This window comes from Stylophora pistillata, chromosome 12, assembly GCF_964205215.1.
Source record: "Stylophora pistillata chromosome 12, jaStyPist1.2, whole genome shotgun sequence".
Lineage (NCBI taxonomy): Eukaryota > Metazoa > Cnidaria > Anthozoa > Scleractinia > Pocilloporidae > Stylophora > Stylophora pistillata.
Window position 1 is genome coordinate 7,383,633 of NC_142530.1, and position 21,872 is coordinate 7,405,504.

Below are 21,872 nucleotides of genomic sequence, written 5' to 3' on the forward strand. Positions count from 1 at the left end.
CCAGTTTTCCCGCCCCGAATGTAACAGGTTCGATTTAACACTTGCCCAGCTTTGGTACGAAAAACAGCCATTCATGCACTGTGTAGGATTACGATTGGGAGCGAATTCTCTGGAAAGATGCTGTGTTCGTCTGGTGTGTATGTCTAGCCGTGGTCTTTCAGGTAAAGGATCACAAGATCGATTTTGTTTTCTTTTCGGTGGCAGGCTAGGGGGGCTTTGTGAAATTTTTACTGTGTTATATGTAGCACATTCAGTCGCTGCTTTCTTTCTCTAATCACTATGAACCTGTGAAAGGAAATTGGAGAAAGTAGCTCGTTGTTGCAGGAATTTTTAGAGAATCTAAATCAGAAAAATACTTGTATTTCATAGCAAGTGAGGAATCATGTGAAGTGTTGACATAACGTAACGATCGAGCCTTGCCCACCGAAAAAAATATGCAAATTAGGCTAAGGTCTGAGCTCCACCAGGCGATTATTAACTGTTAGAGGTTATAGTAATGAGGCTGAATAGCAACTTCAGAATGCCTGACCACTTTGGTTCACCACATTTCAATGTGTTGGGAGGTTTTGAAGAACAAGGCATAACTCAATAGATGCTTTTTTCACTGACATGACAATGAGTGGCCAAGTATTCTCCGGGGGGGACTCCCATATGAAACAGATGGGGATGCTCGTCAGAAATTTTGAATTTAATCTCTAAAGGAGACCATCTGGGCATGGCTCAAGCTTTTTGTGACCCCTAAAGGAGACCAATCTTTGATTTATAATTACAGAGGTAATATGGCAAACAAAACAGGTTAAAAAGAAAATTTGACTTCTGTTTCTCTTCGCGTAATTCTGTGTTTCTTCGCGAAACCCTAAACGGGACCTTGGTGGCTTAAAATATTGGCGCTTTGCCTGGAACAACCTAAGCGAGACCAAAATCCAAAATTTACACCCCTAAGCGAGACGACGAGCATCCCTGTCTGTTTCATATTGGTGTCCTCCCCCCCCGGAGGTATTCTACAGTTTATCTGGAAAAAAAAAAGAAAGGTAGGTTCTGCCTTCTGATAATAACAGCCTAAGTATAATAGGACTGACAATCCAAGAGAGACATTCTGGTTCAGAACCAGAGAGATTCTAAAGGTTCTTCCCTCAGATATCTCTCTTAGGACTGATTATCTAAGAGAAAAGGTAAGAAATTACACACACACACAAAAAATACTACATGTTAAGGATTCTGCTTTTGAAACTGCAAACTAGTACAATACATTTAGTTAGAAATCACACTAACTTGCCAATAGCCTTTCATCTTACTGAGAGGGGATGTTTGAACTGGGATGTCAGGGATCATTCCGTGATTAGTTTGTCTCTTGTTCATGATACACCTTGTGATCTTAAGCATCTTCCATCTAACTACCAAAGAAATAATTCCTTTCCTTGCTACAAATTTATAAAAGCAATTAAGGTAAATCTTGCTTGCAAGATTGTCAAAATTGTCAAAATTGAAGGCTCTTGGAGTGGGTGAGAGCAGTCTACCCTTGTTCTGTGACTATCTGAGTGGCAGACGCCAGTATGTGAATATAGACGGACACCATTCTACCCAAAGGGCCTTAACAGTGGGAGTCCCACAAGGCAGCATATTAGGTCCAATCTTGTTCCTTGTTTTTATTAATGATCTACCTGCAACACTCCAGCACTCCGTGGCTGATATTTATGCTGACGACACAACTATTAGCTACACCACCCATTATACGACGGCCCCTAATGATATCTTGGTCGGCCTTCAGACGGATATTGATGAAATCTTGAATTGGTCAGCTGACAACAGAATGATCCTTAATGAAGCCAAAACCAAATCTATGCTTGTCACTGGTAAACGGTTAGCCAAGAAAATGGAACAGTTCACCCTGCAGTTAAACGTTAATTCTACTGAACTTGATCAAGTGAACTCGCATAAACTATTAGGTGTCACGATTGACAGCCAGCTTACTTTCGACCAACATGTCGAAAATCTATGCACGAAGTTATCGCAGAGAATTGCCGTGCTACGAAAAATAAGACGCTTTTTGCTTATTGATCAAAGGAAACTTTATTATAATGCTATGATCAAGCAGACAATGCTTCATGCATCAACCATATGGACATCTTGTTCTGCTGAGAATTTACAGAAAGTCTTTAAACTTCAGAAACTCGCGCAAGTGTAATTCTCGGAGGTGACACTAAAGCGAATAGTGTACAACTGTTTAGGAGATTGGATTGGGTTCCATTCTTTCATGAGGCAAAAGTAAATAGGTCACTAATGGTGTACAAATGATTGTCTGGGGACTGTCCACCTTATATGTCCCAAATGCTCTTAAGAAATGCAGACATAAATGGAAGATCAAGCAGACATGGACAACTAAACCTCGTCTGTCCCCGATTCAAACGGGAGTCAGAGGGAGGTAGGTCTTTCACAGTATCGACCTCACGCCTCTGGAATACCTTACCACTGGACATAAGAATGAAACCTACTATCAAATGTTTTAAGAAGGCCATGTTAGATTTTTTTAAGAATAGTTATAAACGATTAGAACATTTTATCTTATAGTTTTTATAAACTTTGTAATTTTAGATTTTTAGCTCTTGATCTTTTTCCATAATTAATTAGTTTTTAATCTTTTTTAATAATTTATTTGTAATATATTTTAAGAGGACCACTGGTTTGTCAGTTTTATACTGTTATGTGTTTTACCCTCTTTAAATAAAGTTGATTATTATTATTATTATTATAGAGCAGCTCAGGCATTGTCATTTTCGGCTCATGTTTTTAAGCAGATCCTTGGGCCTATATACATTTTCATTGTCAACTTTAATCAATTTCACTTTCAAAGTGAAACACCTCTGACTTTCACTTGCTTCTCGAGCTCTCTTGCTTTACATTGACAAGCCTATGAATCGACATTTAAGTGCTTCCCTGATAAGAATTTTTTTCTTGAGCAAATTAAAGCTCCTCACATTTTATACTAGGTGATGGGTGATTAGCTACTAGCTAATTAGTCTTGACACTCTTAAATGGATTTTCCTGCCCAAAGATTTTGGGTGGCCTTATCAACTTGCGACATTTTACCTCTTGGGTCAATTTAGTAGAAGTATTTTCATCTGTGATATATACTACTTGACAAACCAACAGCAGTTTCGAATTGCTTTGTTTTAAATAATAATGATCGAAGCAAAAAAAAAAAACGGTCAATGGTGATGTCATGTATGTGTCGGTCGGTCCTCTACTGATCTTCAGCAAGAACAAATCAGAAAGTGTGTATAATATGCAGCTTATTAAGATTTAAATAGTACTAGGTGTTACTTCCTCTATTTTTCGTTCATTTAGCTTCATCACGGCACAAAAACATGGAAAAGACTTTTCAGCTTCAAAATGAACTCCCAAGCTTACCACTTCCTCCATTGGAACAGACTTGTAAAAAATATTTGGCATCAGGTATGGTAATTGAAAGTAACATTTCATTTTTTTTCCATTAGTGGTGGTATATGTATTTATGAGTTCAATTTTATATTTGATATGAATTTTATTTCTTTTGCTTGTTTAGCGTGGTAGTGAATGATAATGAATTTGCAGAACAGGAAAAATTTAATTTTAATCCAGGAAGAAATTGAACCACAACATTTAGATGCACAGAGATGCCAACTTCTGTAAATTTGAAAACTGGAGATGTTTGGGAATACTCGTAACCATCAATAAGCTACTATGATTAGAATGTAATTTACATATTAATTGATTAATTAATGTTTTGTTCAGTTGTTACACAGCAAGGCTTTGTTTCTATGACAGCATAAAGACACTGTAATTATGCTTATTATTTTAGTGAAGACAATTAAACTCTTTCACTCCCAAGATCTCATTAGCAATTCTCCTTACTGTCTGCCATACAATTCTTATGATAATGATATTAGTTTGGAGAATTTGGTATTGGATCAACTGATAATCCTCTGATTTTCTTTTTTCCCATTTCTAATTATTTGTCTGCTTGATACTGTAATTATATCAATTTGATATTGTAAGGTGAAATTCTATCTTCTTGATCACTCACTGGAGTTAGAGGGTTAAGTCAGCGGATGATTAATTTCTTCTTTTTTTTTGAAATTTTTCTTTAATGCAGAGGTTACATTTTTTGCTTGAGCTATAATTGTAGGGTGAGCTTGATCTAAGGATATGCTAAGAAATGGAGTGGTCAATGTTAATGTCTTTAAGAGACCACTGATATGCTTGCTTAGTTCAGTAGAGTTTCTTTGCTTTGCATGTCAGAATGATGCAGTGTGGTTTCTGTACCTTTTCTGTACATCTGATGTTTGTCTCAGTAGTGTTACTGTCCTTGCATGTGACGGTAGCTTGGTAGATGACTCATGATTGATGCTTAGGCCAAGTGATATAACTCATAAGATTGTTTGAGTATTGTGCACTTGTGGAATTAATAATGCTTTCCTGTCCCCCCACACGTGTCAGTTCTATATCCATTCTTTTCTAAAAATTTGCAGATTAATGTTTGACAAACTGCTGACTAATCCCCCTTCCCCTGCTACTGCTCATACCCCCCCATCTCCCATTTTGCAGGGCTCTAGACCCCCCTGTATCCTTCTACAGTAACCTCTTAAAACATTCAGCTGTAATTTAATTTCTTATTATTTTCATGACAGTAAAGCCTCACTTGACATCAAAAGAGTATCTTCAGACTCAGTTTTTGGTAAATGAATTTGCCAGTGGAGTGGGAAAAGAACTTCAAAACAAGCTCCAGATGAGAGCAAGCAGCATGCGTAATTGGGTAAATAGATCTTGTGATAGTTATGGCAGGCAGTTTTTGCCATAAAGAAGAAGCAACTCAGTGCTTTGAAGTATAATGATTGTGTACATCTGTCAGCATCTAAGACCACTGTTGACATTCTTAAAGGTGGACAGTTCAACTTACTGGTAACCCACTGAGCCCTAACATCTGTATCCAATATTCTTTATGCTTTTTGCTAGTATTACATTGCTTGTATTACATTTTGTTGGCTACTGACAAGCCGAGAGAAGGTTCGTGATCATCTCCTTTTTTACTCTCATGATCTCAAAGAATGAATCAGCACTGGCTACCAAAATATAAACTTCTGTTAGTAGCTGAGAACAATTTCAGTTTTCATGTCTGCTTTGTCCCATTTGCATGTACAGTTGTAAATTTCTATTAGTATTACTTCAACTTAGCTGGGCAAGTTGCTATGAACACAACTCCAGTGTCCCCTGTATAAGTCAGCAGCCTCTGGGGTTGTACCAGCTCCAGTTAAAGACACCTGCTGTATGCCAAAAAATGCACCGTTTGTAACTTTCATTGTCTCATTTCTTGTATATCATTTCTCAACAAGCTTGAAGAATGGTGGGAAGATGTTGCATACTTATCACCTAGAAATCCCTCTGCCCCAATGATTAACTTTGGAGGACCAATTCCTATGACGGACATGTGGCCAGTCCAAACTGGAACCCAAATCATGAGAGCTGCTATAATTACCCATGCATTCCTTAAAGTCTGGCAAGAGCTATACAGGTGACCTATTTTCCATTTAAAGAACAAGTCAGATGTCTTATTTATTTAGCAGTGGTAATCTTTATTTCCCCTATCTATTTCAGAGAGGAAAGGCCCATTGAGAGGATGGGTTCAACTCCCCTCTGTATGGTTCAGTTTACTCGACTCTTTTCATGTTGTAAAATTCCTGGAAAAGAAAAGGACTCTTTAAGGACTAACTTTGTAACAGGTAAAAACACAATTTATTATAAACTCTCAATTTGCATCAGTATGCATATTCTCTATACTGTTCTCTACACATTTCCTTAGGTGCTTACAAGGAGAATTTGTTTAACAATCAAGAGTTTCTTTAATTAGTTGGTGATCATTTCTTTTATTCTCCTGACCTTAATGTGTGATTCAGGGGTGATATTGTAAGGAGAAATTAGATGCTGGTCGCCCTTATGCTGATCATTTTCTTTATTCTCCTGACCTTAATGTGTGATTCAGGGGTGATATTGTAAGGAGAAATTAGATACTGGTCACTCTTACGCTGATCATTTCCTTTATTCTCCTGACCTTAATGTGTGATTCAGGGGTGACATTGTAAGGAGAAATTAGATACTGGTCACTCTTATGCTGATCATTTCCTTTATTCTCCTGACCTTAATGTGTGATTCAGGGGTGACATTGTAAGGAGAAATTAGATACTGATCACTCTTACGCTGATCATTTCCTTTATTCTCCTGACCTTAATGTGTGATTCAGGGGTGACATTGTAAGGAGAAATTAGATACTGGTCACTCTTATGCTGATCATTTTCTTTATTCTCATGACCTTAATGTGTGTTTCAGGGGTGATATTGTAAGGAGAAAATAGGTTGCTCTAAAGGGTCAGAGTGTTGATAAACATGAAGCTTAATGTGTGGGACTGTGTTGGGTATAGGGTAAGGTCAGCTGGGCTCCTGCACCCCTTAAAATCAAATTAACCTTTATCTAATTTTCCCCTCAATCAAATAATGGCTTTAACTTACAGCTGTGAACAGAAAACTGATTCTCTGTGACCAAAATGCTATCATTTGGTTATAAACTTTTAATGCAGTTTAATAACTGCATTGCAAAGTGGAGGTTGGGTACCTGAGACATCCAGGAGCTTCCACTATTGGCAGCCAGCTCTTGGATGGAGACTGCTCCCATGACTGGCAAATCCTGGCAACCCAGCCATGAGCCCCCACGCAGGAAAGGGAAACAGGGAAACAGGCACCCGTCACACCCATCCCACTGAAAACCACTATGGCGAGTTGGGCTCCCTCGTTAAATATTATTATTATAATTGAAAGAGGGAGAGAAAGGGGAAGGGAAAGGGGAAGGGAAAACTGCCTGAATGATGAGGTGCCACTCCAAACTATGCTGAAAAGTGATGCTCAAAGCACATGTAGAAACACCTCAATCGAAGAGCTTGTGGAATTGCGACATATGGGCATATCCAAAAACCACTGACTATACTAGAGAACACTGATGCTCTTTGTTGTTAACTCGGTTAAATTGCATTAAACAGCATCAAATCCTCTATTTTTTTTACATGAATTGTACAAATTTAGTGATGATTCTTGATTAGCCCCTCACAGTTCACCTCGACACATTATTGTGCAAGTCAGGGGACACATTTTTAGTTGTATGGTGCTGGATGAAAATATGGAGCCTCTCTCACCAACAGAAATTGAAAGGTAAACCACTGCATAATGAAAAAAATAATAATATTTCTTGTGGGGGAGGGGGGGAGGGGGGACTTTGAACTCAATTGCAATTTTTAAACTCCCTTGACCCAAACCACTGTGTGGGAGACACTGTGGCCTTTATGGTCAGTGCTCTGGACTCTGGTTTGAGAGGTCCTGGTTTTTGACCTGGCTGGGTCAATGTGTTGTGTTTTTGGGCAAGACACTTTCCTCTCACAGTGCCTCCCGGTTAGCTCAATTGGTAAGAGCGCCTGATTGTATTGTGCGGGAGGTCGAGGGTTCGAGCCCCTGCCGGACCAATACTCATGGTCTTAAAATAACTGAGGAGAATTTGCTACCTTTTCTATAATATCAAGAAATGGATAGATACTGTAGTCTTCTCGGATAAGGACGAATAAACCATAGGCCCCGTCTCCTGCAGGGTTAGGAGTAGGAGACGTTAATTTCCCACGCACGAGATTACAGTGTGGTGGATGTCCTTCCCTGGGGTGGGATGGGTGGGTTTACTGGGCCCACAGTAATTGGTGCAAGCTGTTGCGGTGTCCCTGCCTTTTGGCGAAGCTGATAAACTAAACTAAACTAAGCCTCTCTCCACCCAGGAGATTGAATGGGTAACAGTGAATTGTCATGGAAGCATGATAAAATGCTGAGGGAGGGGTGGGGGGGCCTACCTGTGAACTTGCTGCAGGTTGTAGTCATATAATTATTTCATTTTCAATTGGTTTCTGTGTGTCTCCTTAGCTTGATTTTTAATTCTTTTTTTTTTGTTTTTTTTTTTGTTCGTTCTTTGTTTTGTTTTGTTCTTTCTTGTGTTTGATTTGTTGCTTATATTTTGAATCAGAAACACTTAAACTGTATTGATATCATAGCAAATCAATATATTTATAGAGGAAGTCCATAGATTTCCAAATGAATGACAGACAGAAAATTATGCAACTCTGTTTTACTGAAAATTAATTTCTAAAAGTTTCATTGCCTTCCAGACAACTTCAAGAGATAGAATCCATAGCTTTTTCAGGATCCCAAGGAATGGGAATCGGTAGTTTGACTGGAGAAATGAGAGATAACTGGCACGAGGTATGAAACCCTTTTAGTATCAGTTCCAAGTGCCCAACTTCTTAGCATGCCGAGTTGCCATTAGGAGGTGTCACCCAAGAATTTTTAAATACACAATAGCCAGTGTGTAGTCCAGTATAACTGCTGGTTTATATGTACCTAGAAGAATTGAGCAGCTGAGCCATCTAAACTGGCAGCAAAGGTGCCTGAGGTTTTTGTTTTTGACACTGTAGAACTACAAATATTAGGTTGGAGAGAAATGGTGAGGAAGGCCAGAGAAACCATGGGAATTATAAAGTTTTATTAGTCTTATAAAGTGCAGGCTTTCTTAACTTAGTCTGGTATTATATTTATTTTTCTCAAATGGAGTGACAGTGATAAATTAAGTAATAAAAATAATACAATGAAAATATATTGAATGAAACAGATTGTTGAATTTTGAATGTCTCGGCTGAGGACCTTCAAACTCAAATGAAAACATCCTTTAGTTGGTTCAGTCTGCACTGCTATACGCTGTAGGACATGAACTGAGTGTGGCATTTTCTCCTACATTTTATTTTTCAGTTACGAGAACGATTGAAAGCATTAGACAACAATAACCAAAGCATTCTTGATACCATTGAAACAAGTTTGTTTGTTTTGGTACTTGATGAAAATAGCCCTGTCACTAAAACTGAGGTAAACTTGGAAATGGTGTATTTTTAATTGCGGTAGATATTTTGATTATTTATTACAAAGTAACAACAAAGATTAATTTTTGTTATAATTATATGGGTTCAGTCTGCTGATAACGGTTCTTTTCTTGAACGCTCTTGTGACAGGTTTGCAGTCAAGCTATTACTGGAGATTGTAGAAACCGTTGGTTTGATAAGTCTGTGAATATCATTGTCTTCAAATCTGGCATGCTGGCTACTCACTGTGATGTAAGGACCCTGTGCTTACTCAAGTAATTCAGCAAAGAAGCAAATAATAATTATTATATTTAACAAATGGTAAACACCACAGCGTACACTATTGAGTTATGGATGCACGTGGGAGGTTGCTAAGCACGAAAGAAGCATAAGAGTCGCTCGAGGCGATAGCCAAGAGCGACTCTAGCTTCTTGAGTGCTTAGCAAACCTCCCAAGTGCATCCATAACTCAATAGTGTATGCTGTGGTGTTTACCATTTGTTTTATAACATAACATTGATACATTGTAGCTAAAGAGTTCCCTTTTATTTAACAAATCTTACATGACCAGAAAAAACAAGCGCGCGCAGAAAAATAGTCTTTGCATTTGCTCACGTCAGCAGCATACACCCATGGGCAAATGGGGGGGTGCTAAATTGACCAATCAGAGCACGCGCTTTACTTTGGTTATGTTATAAAATTATTTGTCTTGCTGATCTGAAAAGTGTACAAACCAGGATCCCCAAATTAGGAGCAGAACCTTGTTACCATTTCCACGAAACACAACCTTTTTTCCCTCACACTAGACATTGAGAGGTTTAATTTGCTTCAGGTTTTTTTTTTTTTTTCTGTCCAGCTACTCTCTCTCTGATACTCTTCCAAATTATTTTCCAAATTAAAAAATGAAAAACAAACCTTGAACACCACATTATTGGTATGCTTATTCTCCATACTTTTCTCTATACATTTCCTAAGCTGCTAACAAGGAGAATTTATTCGACAATCAAAAAGCTTCTTTAGTTTGTGATCATTCCTTTTATGAGTATGAGAGCGGTCTTCGCAGTAATGAACACTACTTATTTAAGCAGTTATTTCAGCAAAAAATTCAGGCCTGTATGGGATTCGAACCCATCATGACCTGTGGGATACTGGTGCAGTGCTCTACCAACTAAGCTAACAAGCCAACTGGGAGCTGGTCATTATAATGTTGGTTTGTATTAAACCTGTGAGGTGATGAGTAAATGTTGACTTTCTCTTTATGTGTGATTCAGGGATGATATTGGAAGGTAGATTCCAGTCTCTTTTTGGGATAATGACAACCCTGGCAAGCTAATTAGCTAGAGGGAAATTTAGTTTGTTTGAAAAAGTTCCATCCCAGGTCCGAAGATCTTAAAATTCTCACTTTCTCTAGAACTGCCTAATTGCCATCTTTCAAACCATCTTTTTATTATGTTTCAGCACGCTCCATTTGATGGTATTGTGGAAATAAATTCTTTTATTTCGGCAATAAAATATCTTGCAGAAAAAGGTGGAGAATGGAAGGTAGCTAAGTCTATAGATCCAGAGTTACAATTTGCTAACCCTTGCAGGGGCGTAGCAAGGATTTTTCAAAGGGGGGGGGGGTCACAGAGGCTACTCACCATTTACACCGCTGCTCTCCCGCTTGTATCAGCGGGCTCAGTCGTATTATCTCGGCATCAAGTTCCATATCAATGGCTTTTACGGCCAAGATATTGTCATGGCATTTTTGCCACCTGAATATTGTAGGTTGTTTGCTCTAAAGAAGACCTACCAAGGGGGGGTCACGGGCACCCCAGGACCTCCCCCCCTGGCTACGCCCTTGCCTTGAACTCCTAAGATCTGATTGTTAATTCTCCCCTCCTGCTGTTGCATATTTCCTTGTAAATTGGCTACAAGAATTTGGTGTTCAATCAAGGTGACGCTTACCTGATAAGATTGAATATTCTCATTACCTGTTTGCTGGATATTCTATGGATATTATTGGGAGAAGTTACATGTTAATCCCTTCTGGGAGTTAAAGAGTTAAATAATTATAAGATTTGATTACCTGTATTAATGTTGAGCCTCGTTTAACTCACGTTATCTCAACAAATTTTACATGACTGTGTCTATTTTTTTTTTCTTTCATCAGGGAAATCCAGAAGTGAAAAACTACTATAAACCTCAAGAACTGGTGTTTAAGGTTGATGATGGTATTGACCGAGCGGTTGATCAGGCCATTCAAAAATATCAGGAAGCAGTGAGCGAATCTATTAGTTTTTGTGTCAAGGCTTGGCACTAACTTTTCAACTTACTAGCCGAGTGACTAGCGGCAACTTAGATGTTACAACAATTTCAGTTTGTTTACTAGCCAAACTGTCTAGTGGAAATCGAAAACCACTAGCTAAAACTGAATTTCTACTAGTCTGTGGCTAGTTGGGTACCGTTAGTGTCAAGCCCTGTGTGTGATAAGTTGAATTTTGCACGAATTTTGATTGGATCTTACTTATGATCTAGTGGAGGACAGATACATAGATGACGTCACCATTAACGACGATTGTCTCTTTTTTTTTTTTTTTGATCATGTAAAATAAGTTAGATTCTATGTTGTCGTGTGCCAGTATACGGTAACAGATCACAGAAAAACTGAACAGACGCACAGAAACTTCATTTTATTTTATTTTATTTTGATTTTATTTTTTATTTTAATAATATATAACATATATTTTTTACAATTTTAATTTGAGTTTAGGAGCGTGCTGTTGTTACAGAAGTCGGTCCCTCAATTTTAACACCTAACTTTTATGTTCATTTTACACACTCATTCCCACCCTTGCATACGCTTTGTTCCTTTTTTACCCACTGATCACGAGATTACTCATCGGTGGAGTGGGAACCCATTTTCATGGGATCCCACACATCAACACCAAGGGAAGCCACAAAGGTTGCTAGTGAAACTACTGATTAATATATTTAATACTATACATACGGTAACAGATCACAGAAAAACTGAGCAGACGCACAGAAACACGGAATCTATTTGTAAAATCAAACTAACCTCGAAGCGCTTATTTTGACATTGAAGTTGATAGACATCGTAAGGTTTGCTTAGTACATTGTTTAATTGGAGCACAGTACCTTTAGAAAATGCCTCATTCGTCTGGCGGCTGACTGTAAGTCTTCTGTCGGCTAAATATCGGCCACCTTACAGTCGTTTGTCTGTCGTTTGGGTGTATGTCTGACGACTGTCCCCCTTCTGTCGGCTTACAGTTGACTGTTCACCGTTTGTCGGCTTTGACCCGTCGTTGATCTGTCGGCCACCCACTTTTTCTTTATTTATTTATTTATTTACTTATTTTATTTACTCAAATTCAATTACACAGATAATCAAAACAAAAACAAAAGCAAGGAGTTAAATATATATATACAAGTATAAAAAAGAGATATCTGAGTAATTAGGCCAGTTTATACAGAATTCTAGATTCCTTAAACTGCCTGTGATAAAATACAAAAAAATTAAAAACTAACTTAGACAAATAGCAACAACAATACGTAATCAAAAATTATAAAAATTTATCCTTACTTAAGTTAAATTTACTGATATAAAACTGATTCACTCTCTTACTAAACAATGATACTCGATCAATTGTCCTAATAGCTACAGGCAGGTCATTCCATAAATCCATAATGCGATTAAAAAATGAGAATTTAAAAACATCGGTTCCAAAGCGACCCTTGGCAAGTATGGCTTCTGTGTTCCTCAATGTCCAAATTCGATTTCTGAATAATTCCCTTTTTCATTGTAGGCTGACAGTATAAATATCATCGTGCATACAGCACGCGAGTATGGAAAAGGTTTTATTAAGCCTTACAAGATTCACCCAGACACGTTTGTTCAAATGGCAATTCAACTGGCGTATTACAGGCTGCATCGAAAGTAAGGACGTGTGTTAGCTCAGAAGTCAGCTCCATCTACACAATTATAAATTGGAGCTTTTGGTTGTATCAACTGAGTTGATAATGTAAGTTGGCCACCGTAAAGGGTTTCAGAGCTGACGTTTCGAGCGTTAGCCCTTCGTCAGTTCGAATGAAAAAGGGCTAACGCTCGAAACCTCAGCTTTGAAACCCCTTTACGGCGCCGGCCAACTTACTTTATCAACTCAATTGGTGAAACCAAATTACCTTGTTACCCCCACTGACGCAGCAGCACAGTTTCTGTAGAAACTTAGCCCCTTATAAATTCGAGCTGCTGCCTTTTGTTTTCATGTTTGCTTTTGGCCGGCTCTTGTTTGCTAGTCGAAGAGAAATCTTTTTTTACAACTAATCATTGTAATTTGTCATTATTTTCAGACCTGCGTCAACTTATGAAACAGGTCAGACTCGTCAATTTTACCACGGACGGACAGAAACAGTGAGTTTCCATACGCTTATATTCAACAACTTAGTTGTTATGGGCCTTTTGATAAGCAGGTATTGGTTTCCGACATCAGATGCTGCAAAGGAAGTAATTTCAAATTCGATTCTGCACTCTGGATCAAAGAGTTTGATCTCCTTTCAGTAAATTGCCAAATCAATCCTAACCTCGTTCCCGGGGTTTCTCATCTTCCCGTTCCCTGGAGCGAGCGAGGAGAGAGGGGGCGAGAAGATGAGAGACCCTGGGAACGAGGTTCAATCAATCCCACGGCCCAGAGTGGGTTAACTCCCAGTCAAAAATGTTAAAGGTGGTAGTGTTTCGTCCACAGTGCAAAATTCCAGAACAAGCCTCTTCTTATTTATTTATTCATTTGCCACTTACACACACACAAACACAAATAAATTACAGTTGTTTATTTACAACAATCAAAAATAATAACAATCGTGCACATATACGAATAATGATATCATTATACAACAATCTATACTTAATTGAATATAAAATGACTTTTTGTGATCATTTATAAAAAGTATGGCGAGGAAGCCCAGCAGAAGCTAGAAGCTTATCAAACCTGGGTTCCTCGCGCGATGTCGAAGATAGATTTGCTAATTACGGGCGGGCGAGTTTAACTTTGACGTTTTCAAAGCGAGATAATTTGTTTTTATCAACTGAGTTGTTGGTGATGCAAATTGGCTTTCGTAAAGAGTAATTTGCTTTGACGACTGGCGAACGCGTATTAGCTTTGAAACTCTTCACCTTGATCAATTTACAGTCTCAACTCAGTTAATAGAACCGAATCATCTTGTAATACTCCCTATGCACCCAGCGCCACAGTTTCTTTAGAAAGTTAATCCCTGTTTTGAAAGTAACCAACTTCCGATTTGGAGGATATAAGGAAATTTGAACTGTGAAAGAACTCTTCCTTTGATTTCTTGTTTCAGGTTCGTTCATGTACCATGGAATCAGTGGCTTGGTGTAAAGCAATGTTCGATGGCAACGCCAATGTAAGGGACTTTCCTGCAATTTGGGCAGTAAAGATCACGTAATTTAAATTAGCTTAGGCGCCAGTGTTCTCAAAGATATATTTATAAACCGTGTAATGCCCGTTTAACCCTTTACGCGAATATGCATATTCTGTTCTGCACACATTTACTAAGGTACTGACAAAAAGAATTTGTTTAACAATCAAGAGCTTTTTTAGTTGGTGATCATTTCCTATATTCTCGTGACTCTAATGTTTGAGTTAGTAAGGACAAACAAGTCACTAGATGCTAGTCACTTTTACTTCCTTTTTTTGTTTTTTAGAAGTCGACGAAAATGCGACTGTTTCGTGAAGCTTTTACAACACACGATTCACTTATGAGGGAGGCCGTTAATGGCCAAGGTAAAGTGAGAACAAAAGCTATTCATGTTTCTGTCACAAATTATCCCTTAGAGTATCAGGTTTGCAAAAATTAAAGAATAATCAAGCAGTTGACATTTCCTTTTCTTTTCCCGTTCAGGAATTGATCGTCACTTGCTGGGGCTTCGGTTGCTAGCAGCTTCCGAAGGTAATGAAGTGATTTTAACCATCGGAAACGACAATTTGTCTTTAAACAATGTTCAGAAATTAATTTTCGGTCTATGATATGATCCCTTAACTCGAACGGCGATAATTTTCTATATAAATATAGACTATATTTCGGCTGGCCAAACCAGCGATAGTGCTCCGTTTTAAAACTTGTCTACGTTGTATCGGTCTTGCCTCTATATTTATATTCGTTATTTTGGGGCGATTAGATCACTGTTGATCCAACGTACAAGAGCAGGATTATCGTCCACGGTTGCTTGCTGAACATTTCACAGATAATTTGTTGGCGTTTCCTTCTGTTACGTATGTGTCTTATTGTGGATTACAACCGATAAACGTATGGGTTCGCTAATTTGTCAAAGAAACTACAACTGTAAAAGCAACGTAACACAGTGGAGCGGCCTGAGCCTCGTGATGTCTCATCTACGCATGCGCAGGTTTAAAGTAACCCCGTTCTCCCATATCTGTGCGATCTAGAGATAAAATTACTATTCGAGTCTACATTGTATTTGTTAAGACCGTACTTACTAGGATCATTTCTATAGTACGCGTCCCGTCTTTGTTACCCAACTTAGACAACACCATCAACCGTGATGACGATGCATAGCGTTCACCTTTGAGCGCGAAGCACGTCGCCGACCATGCCTTATTGGTAATCGGTTGGCGGCGATTGATGACCGTTCCCTCTCCTCCGTTAGCGGGGATTGGGAGGAGGTGATCGCATTCAGAGCGGTTGAGGTTTATCTGATAATTTGAACAAAAGGAACAGGTCACTGTCCGGATATGGTAGTACGAATAGGTGAACCTCGAGAGGAAAGTCGTTATCGGGGAGATATCTTTTCGAAATGGATACAACGCTGTCTGTAACACAACTACATTTTCCTGTCAACAAGACGATTTCCCTTGGCACTGTTTACAATTCCGCATGACGGGCATAAAATCGATATAGGTGAAAGCCATACGAAGGTTCCCCTCGCCGATCGAATATTTTGGCCTTCGAAAACTTTGAAGTATTTATTGGAAAATTTGAATAACCACGCGACGTTTAAACCCACGTGTTTTTCACGCTGTACTTTTTGCCTTCATTGATGATAAAATAGGCATGAAAACTCCGAATCTGAAAGTAATTTGTTTTTAGGAAACATGTAGATATAAATTTTTGTCAAGGGTTGTATAAAAGTTTCAGAAAAGAAGCCGTCGCAATATTAAGTGTCGTTGCTTCGACCTTGCGTAACTCACAATTATGCAAATCAGTAAAATTTGATGGCAGCTGGTGTGTCAACTGTACATTTGTGATTGTGTTACGTCACCAGTCATGCGTGACACACACACGATGTCGCAAATGCAATCTTATGTAACTGCTTCTTTTCTTTCCTCTTGTTTCTTTCTCTCTGTTTTTCTTACTCTCTTTTCTGAAAAGGATCTATCTTCCAACTTTCCAAACAGAACTTATTTTCTTTTTTTTTTTTGCTGTTAAATTTAAGATGAATTTACTTGTGTCCCTTGTGTCCTTTTTACAAAGTTAAAACGATCGTCTGTCACGCTTATCAATATTGGGTATTTTATGATATGAATTGCCGATATGTCGACAAAATCAGAGTCTTGCAGTTCTTGGTTTGGTATGTTTATTTATTTATTTTTTATTTTTGTTACCTAGGAATGCCAACACCGGCTATCTTCACGGACAAAGCGTGGACGGCGAGGTATTTATTTCATTTTGAATAATATACAATGAAATATATGAAGTTCATATATTTTGAACTGCGGTATTAGATACATATGATACACGATCCTCGCAGTAGATAGCGCTATTTAAGCAATAGCGAAAATCAGACCTGAAAAAAATCAGGCCTGATTTTTGTATCATATGTATCTAACACCGCAGTTCAAAATATATGAACTTCATATATTTCATTGTATATTTATCACTTTCACGGGTTTATTACGAATCAACTCAACGGCCTGTTCCCAGTTGGCTTGTTAGCTCAATTGGTAGAGCGCTGCACTAGTATCGCAGAGGTCAGTGGTTCGAATCCCGTACAGGCCTGATTTTTTTCAGGTCTGATTTTCGCCATTGCTTAAATAGCGCTCTCTACTGCGAGGATCGTGTATCATATGTATCTAATGCCGCAGTTCAAAATATATGAACTTCATATATTTCATTGTATATTTATCACTTTTACGGGTTTATTACGAATCAACTCAACGGCCTACTCCCAGTTGGCTTGTTAGCTCAATTGGTAGAGCGCTGCACTAGTATCGCAGAGGTCAGTGGTTCGAATCCCGTACAGGCCTGATTTTTTTCAGGTCTGATTTTCGCTATTGCTTAAATAGCGCTATCTACTGCGAGGATCGTGTATCATATGTATTTTCAATAATGATAAAATGTACTAAGTGCAGTACGCGCATTTGGTTAGCCAATTTATTTGCATGCCTGTGCGCTCTTTCCCTACAGTGATTTCGCTTTCATGTCTCGTCTTGTTGCGCATTTCGATTGAAAATTGTATAGTTCGACGAAAGTAAACGTAACGGCCGATCAAAACAAAGAGTTCTCAAGGTAACTATGGAAACTGCCTGAAGCGCGGGAAAGCTTGTGGCAAAGGCATTTTTGGTTTAAGGTTTGGATCTGACCGGTCTACGTCCTTTCTTTGTCGAGAAATCACAGGGCGAAATGAAGTAAAACGGCTTGATAATCAATTGAAAATTACCCCAATGAAAACTGGAAAGGATGTCTTTCATTCTCTAATCCTGATTTTGTCCGCGGTGTTTTGCAGCGGTGGTGGTGGCAACTTTGTCCTTTCGACAAGTTGTGCAGGATTTTCTTCAGTAATTGGTGGATGCGCTGCAATGGTGAAAGACGGTTATGGAGCATTCTATAGCATCGAGGAAAACCGGTGAGTTATCCTGGTTCGAAGAGCGATGCCACAGTCACTTGGGTGTTAAAGTAGACTTTCTTTCAAATGTTTAAACCAACGAGTGAGAAAGACAAGAAAGGGCTGTGAACGAACGAACTAATGAGCTATCGAAGGAACAAGCGTTCGAAACTAACGAGCGAACGAGCGAACGCCGAGCAAACGAGTGAACAAGCGAACGAAAGAACGAAAGGACGAAAGAACTAACGAGCGAACGTGCGAACGAACGGAAAAAGCAAACGAAATAACAAACGAGCGAACAAATAAACGAACGAACGCTGAACTAATGTGCGAAAGCACGAATAAACGCACGAATAAACACACGAATGTAAAAAAAGGTCGAAGAAACAATCTAAAGAGAACGAGCGAGCGAGTGAATTAAAATTCTAGAATACACTTTACAAGAATTTATCAACAGAACGAGGTAAGAATCCTTCGCCATGGTATCTCCTTGTTGCTTTTCTGTTGGTCGAGCTTGGCAATCGGATCGAACGCGCTTGCTGCCTGTAACTGGTAAGTTACTCGCCCAATCTTCCCGTCCTTGCCCCCGGCAAAGGTGTTCTTCACGTTTTTCTTCCCACCAGAGCTCCTGAATATTTATTGTGGCTTTTTGCTCCTTCCTTTCAGAGTTAACTTTGTCATCGCGACGTTTACAACCTCTGATGTTACGGATGCCAAAAAGTTCCAGCATTCACTAGACGAGAGTTTCCGAGACATGAAACATCTTTTACTCACATCTAAGCTGTGAGTGACGGAGTGATCTTTAACCTTTTACCTCTAATGAGACCAGACAGAATTTCTCCTTACAATATCGATACATTATCAAGCAGACAACTGAGGAGAATAAAGGAAAACATCAGTAAGGGGATTACTAGTTAATTCGATACCAAATTCTCTGAAGAAACTTCGTAAGAATTGTATGAAAGACAGTAAAAGAAGAATTTCTAATGAGATCGTGGGAGTTGAAATGGTTAGGAGATGTCTCAGTAAAGTACTGGCGCGTGTTGAAAATTATCAGCGAAGTGCGAAATGATTAAAGAAGTGAAAAGTTCGACTAACACTCACAAGCACTATCGACTCTTCCCTTACCAATCATAGTTAACTCCCAAGCGTCCAGAACTGATTAAACTGTAACATCTCCTTACAATATCAATACATTAATCAGCGAAAAAGTAATGAGAATAGATACGCTAGGGAATGTTGTTTGTGGTATACAACACCAAATTCTCCTAACTGATTTACAAAAGAACTCGGGAAGGTAGAAGGGAGAATTGCTAATCAGATCTTGGGAGATGGTGGGACGCGAAGAGGCAATAATCAACGACGAGTTTTTACGCAATGGCGCGTTAGGTTTTTAAAACTTATTTACAAGGGTGTATTTGAAACGCTAATTTATTGGTTCAAACTAAGTTGAAAACGTGCTTTGAATGTATATATTTGCACTAAAAATCGTATCACGTTTGAAAAGGGTTCTTTTGATATGTTGTAAGTGTTATGTCCAACTAGGAACATTTCTGAAGATATTTTTAATATATGATTACCTTGTCAAGTTTCAGTGGTTATAAAGGAATGTTATGATTCGGTGTAATTTGCGTCTTGGTTGTTAGGCGGTAAGACGTTACTAAGGGCCAGTGTCACACACACCATAGCTGGCAGTGCGATTTGGCTTAAACGATGAATGGATTAAGCTGCTCCCCGTTTTCAAACTCTGTATTTTCACGGAGGAAATCACGTGACTGAGAGTTCAAAATTTTTTAAGGGGTGGGGGCAAAGGCAAAGGACAACTCACAGCATGCACTCGAAAAGACGTCACACTAAAATTCGATCTTAGCCTCCGCTCGGGAATAGGCGTTACATAAGGTTGAACTTGGGTGTTAATTCCTTTTCCTGTTACGAAGGAGTAAGGCGGTGGCTCTGCGGTTTCACCTCCGCCCTGGGAACGAACCAACACCTTGCTGAATTGTTGGTGCACTTGTCAGGCTTTAAAGAAAGCTGTTTACCGGATCAACACTTGTACGACCTCTGACCGCCCTTTGTTGAGCCTGCGAGCAGGCTCTTGTTTTTCAACCTCGTTCCCAGAGCCTTTTCCCTGGGAACGAGGTTGCTCGTGTTTGGTATTCACCTTACGGCCTCCTATCCGGGCATAACCGCCTACTAACACCGTCTGCAGTCGCTCATGGAAAAATTCACGGTAACTCCTGATGTGTATTTTGTGACAAGTTGTGAACGCTCGCATTTCAAAGCCGCATCATCCCACGCCAGTGTGTTTTGCTCCATGAATTTGTTTTGGCGCTGTAGGCAAGAAAACGTTATCGGTTTTTTCTTTGAGAATTCTCTTTGCCCAAACATGGAGAAGCCGCCGTTTTGAATGCTTTACATCCTAATGTCAGATTCCATATTCTTCTTACTCTTCTTCAAACATTTTCTTTAGCACTAAAAGGTGAATTCGTTTAACAATCGAGGCTCCCTAGATTGCTAATCATTTCCTATATTCTGATGATTTTAAAGAATGATTCAGCTGCACTACCGTAAAGAGGAATACTGTGCTTTTCACTCATGTGGTTTAAAGAGTTAAGATGGGATAAACGTCAGGGGAAACAAATTTGCCTGTGCAGATGAAATAACAGACGCTTTCTGGGGAAATTGAAAAAGGTGTTTTAAGGGAACATTCTGTCTGTGTTGACAAATCGTCTTGCCCAAGGTATAAAGCGAATCATTAATTCGTGACAACTGCAAACGCGTGGGAAAACTTGGTGTTCAGTTTATTTTACAAACTGTAATAATTGTCGTGAAATTCTTTTTCTGTATATTAACAGAATTTCTCTTGCTGGACAAACATGCCTTCGCCGCTGTATGGGTATCCATTGATAGAACACTACATGCCAATTTGTAGATCTCACGTTGCCGTGGGTCTGTTCAAGGATACTGTGATCTAAGGCGGATGTCAAGATGTGGCACTGATGAACCGTGTAAATTTTGACGGCTTCGTGATCGATTGCTGAACAGACGCGCGGCAATATGGCATCTAATTACTTTATCAGATACAATGAATATATAAAGTTCATATATTTTGAACTGCGGTTGTAGATACGTATGATGCACGATCCTCGCAGTAGAGAGCGCTATTTATGCAATAGCGAAAATCAGACCTGAAAAAAATCAGGCCTGTACGGGATTCGAACCACTGATCTCTGTGATACTACTGCAGCGCTGCATTAGTATCGCAGAGATCAGTGGTTCGAATCCCGTACAGGCCTGATTTTTTTCAGGTCTGATTTTCGCTATTGCATAAATGGCGCTCTCTACTGCGAGGATCGTGCATCATACGTAATTACTTTATATTAATAACAAGGAAGTGAATGGTGACGTCATCTATGCGTTTGTCCTCTAATAAATCATGAATAAGAGCCAATGAAAATGCGGGTATAACTCAGCTTATTTTATGCACCAGAGTTGATGATATCTATTTTTCTTTCGCTTTGCTCTCTCGAGCGTTTTTCTTAACACTTGGAGATAAAATTTTTATCCTGGCGGGGCTTTGTAATATCCACTGTGCATAAATGAACAATCAGTGAGACTGTTGTAAACCATTCATGTATACCGATTGTGTTGATGATGTCAAGTGTGGTGAAACCAATGATGTCACAAGGTGAAAATAAATATCAGTTTTGCAGACTCACTCCAGAACATTTGAACTAAATATAGGTGCCTCTTCATTATGACTTGATGCGGAAAATGTTATATCCTTGTGGAATGGGCTGGCACATGTAGTCATGGATATTTTCTTAACTCCTGTAAAATACGTGCCATGCAGTACATATGATATTCACTTCTTTAAATGGAGGAAATGTGTGGCTAATGCTAAAGTGCTGACCACAACATAAGTCAACATTGTCCAAGAGGAAACACCTGAAATATTTGGCTAATCTACGTGGTCAGCAGTAACCCTCTTGACGAAAGCACTTGTCGTGTTTCCGACATGACAAGTCATCACAACAGCCCACGCGCT

At 39.0% G+C, this 21,872-nt stretch overlaps 1 protein-coding gene, 1 long non-coding RNA gene and 1 other non-coding gene across 4 annotated transcripts; 2 read left to right on the top strand and 1 right to left on the bottom strand.

The window, feature by feature from the left end:
- The first annotated feature begins 2 nt into the window (after window positions 1-2).
- On the top strand, window positions 3-19,451 carry LOC111334755 (peroxisomal carnitine O-octanoyltransferase). 2 transcript variants are annotated; one of them, XM_088740148.1, is made up of 19 exons: window positions 3-161; window positions 3,346-3,453; window positions 4,668-4,792; window positions 5,370-5,548; window positions 5,632-5,756; window positions 7,124-7,232; window positions 8,225-8,318; window positions 8,862-8,975; window positions 9,119-9,220; window positions 10,426-10,509; window positions 11,120-11,227; window positions 12,774-12,904; window positions 13,318-13,378; window positions 14,323-14,385; window positions 14,687-14,765; window positions 14,884-14,931; window positions 16,609-16,654; window positions 17,726-17,845; window positions 18,491-19,451. In XM_088740148.1, exons 1-19 carry the CDS (start codon window positions 74-76, stop codon window positions 18,609-18,611), a joined length of 1,905 nt encoding a protein of 634 aa, XP_088596274.1. In that variant the 5' UTR covers window positions 3-73; the 3' UTR covers window positions 18,612-19,451. The 2 variants fall into 2 exon arrangements, with proteins under 2 accessions (XP_088596274.1, XP_088596275.1); XM_088740149.1 differs by lacking the exon at window positions 14,884-14,931.
- LOC148718613 (uncharacterized) lies at window positions 13,780-16,613 on the bottom strand. The gene is made up of 2 exons (XR_015993639.1): window positions 15,480-16,613; window positions 13,780-14,398 (listed from the first exon to the last, which is right to left on the bottom strand). It is a non-coding gene; the product is annotated as an uncharacterized LOC148718613 (long non-coding RNA).
- Window positions 15,466-15,685, top strand: LOC148718614 (small nucleolar RNA U3). Its single transcript, XR_015994348.1, has one exon. It is a non-coding gene; the product is annotated as a small nucleolar RNA U3 (small nucleolar RNA).
- Window positions 19,452-21,872: the final 2,421 nt, after the last annotated feature.

Excerpts from the sequence above, each read along its gene's own strand:
- LOC111334755 (XM_088740148.1), top strand. The coding sequence starts at position 74 with ATGCACTGTGTAGGATTACGATTGGGAGCGAATTCTCTGGAAAGATGC. Across the intron at positions 4,793-5,369 it reads CAAGCAGCATGCGTAATTGG|CTTGAAGAATGGTGGGAAGA; the intron begins GTAAATAGATCT and ends TTTCTCAACAAG. Across the intron at positions 5,549-5,631 it reads GTCTGGCAAGAGCTATACAG|AGAGGAAAGGCCCATTGAGA; the intron begins GTGACCTATTTT and ends TATCTATTTCAG.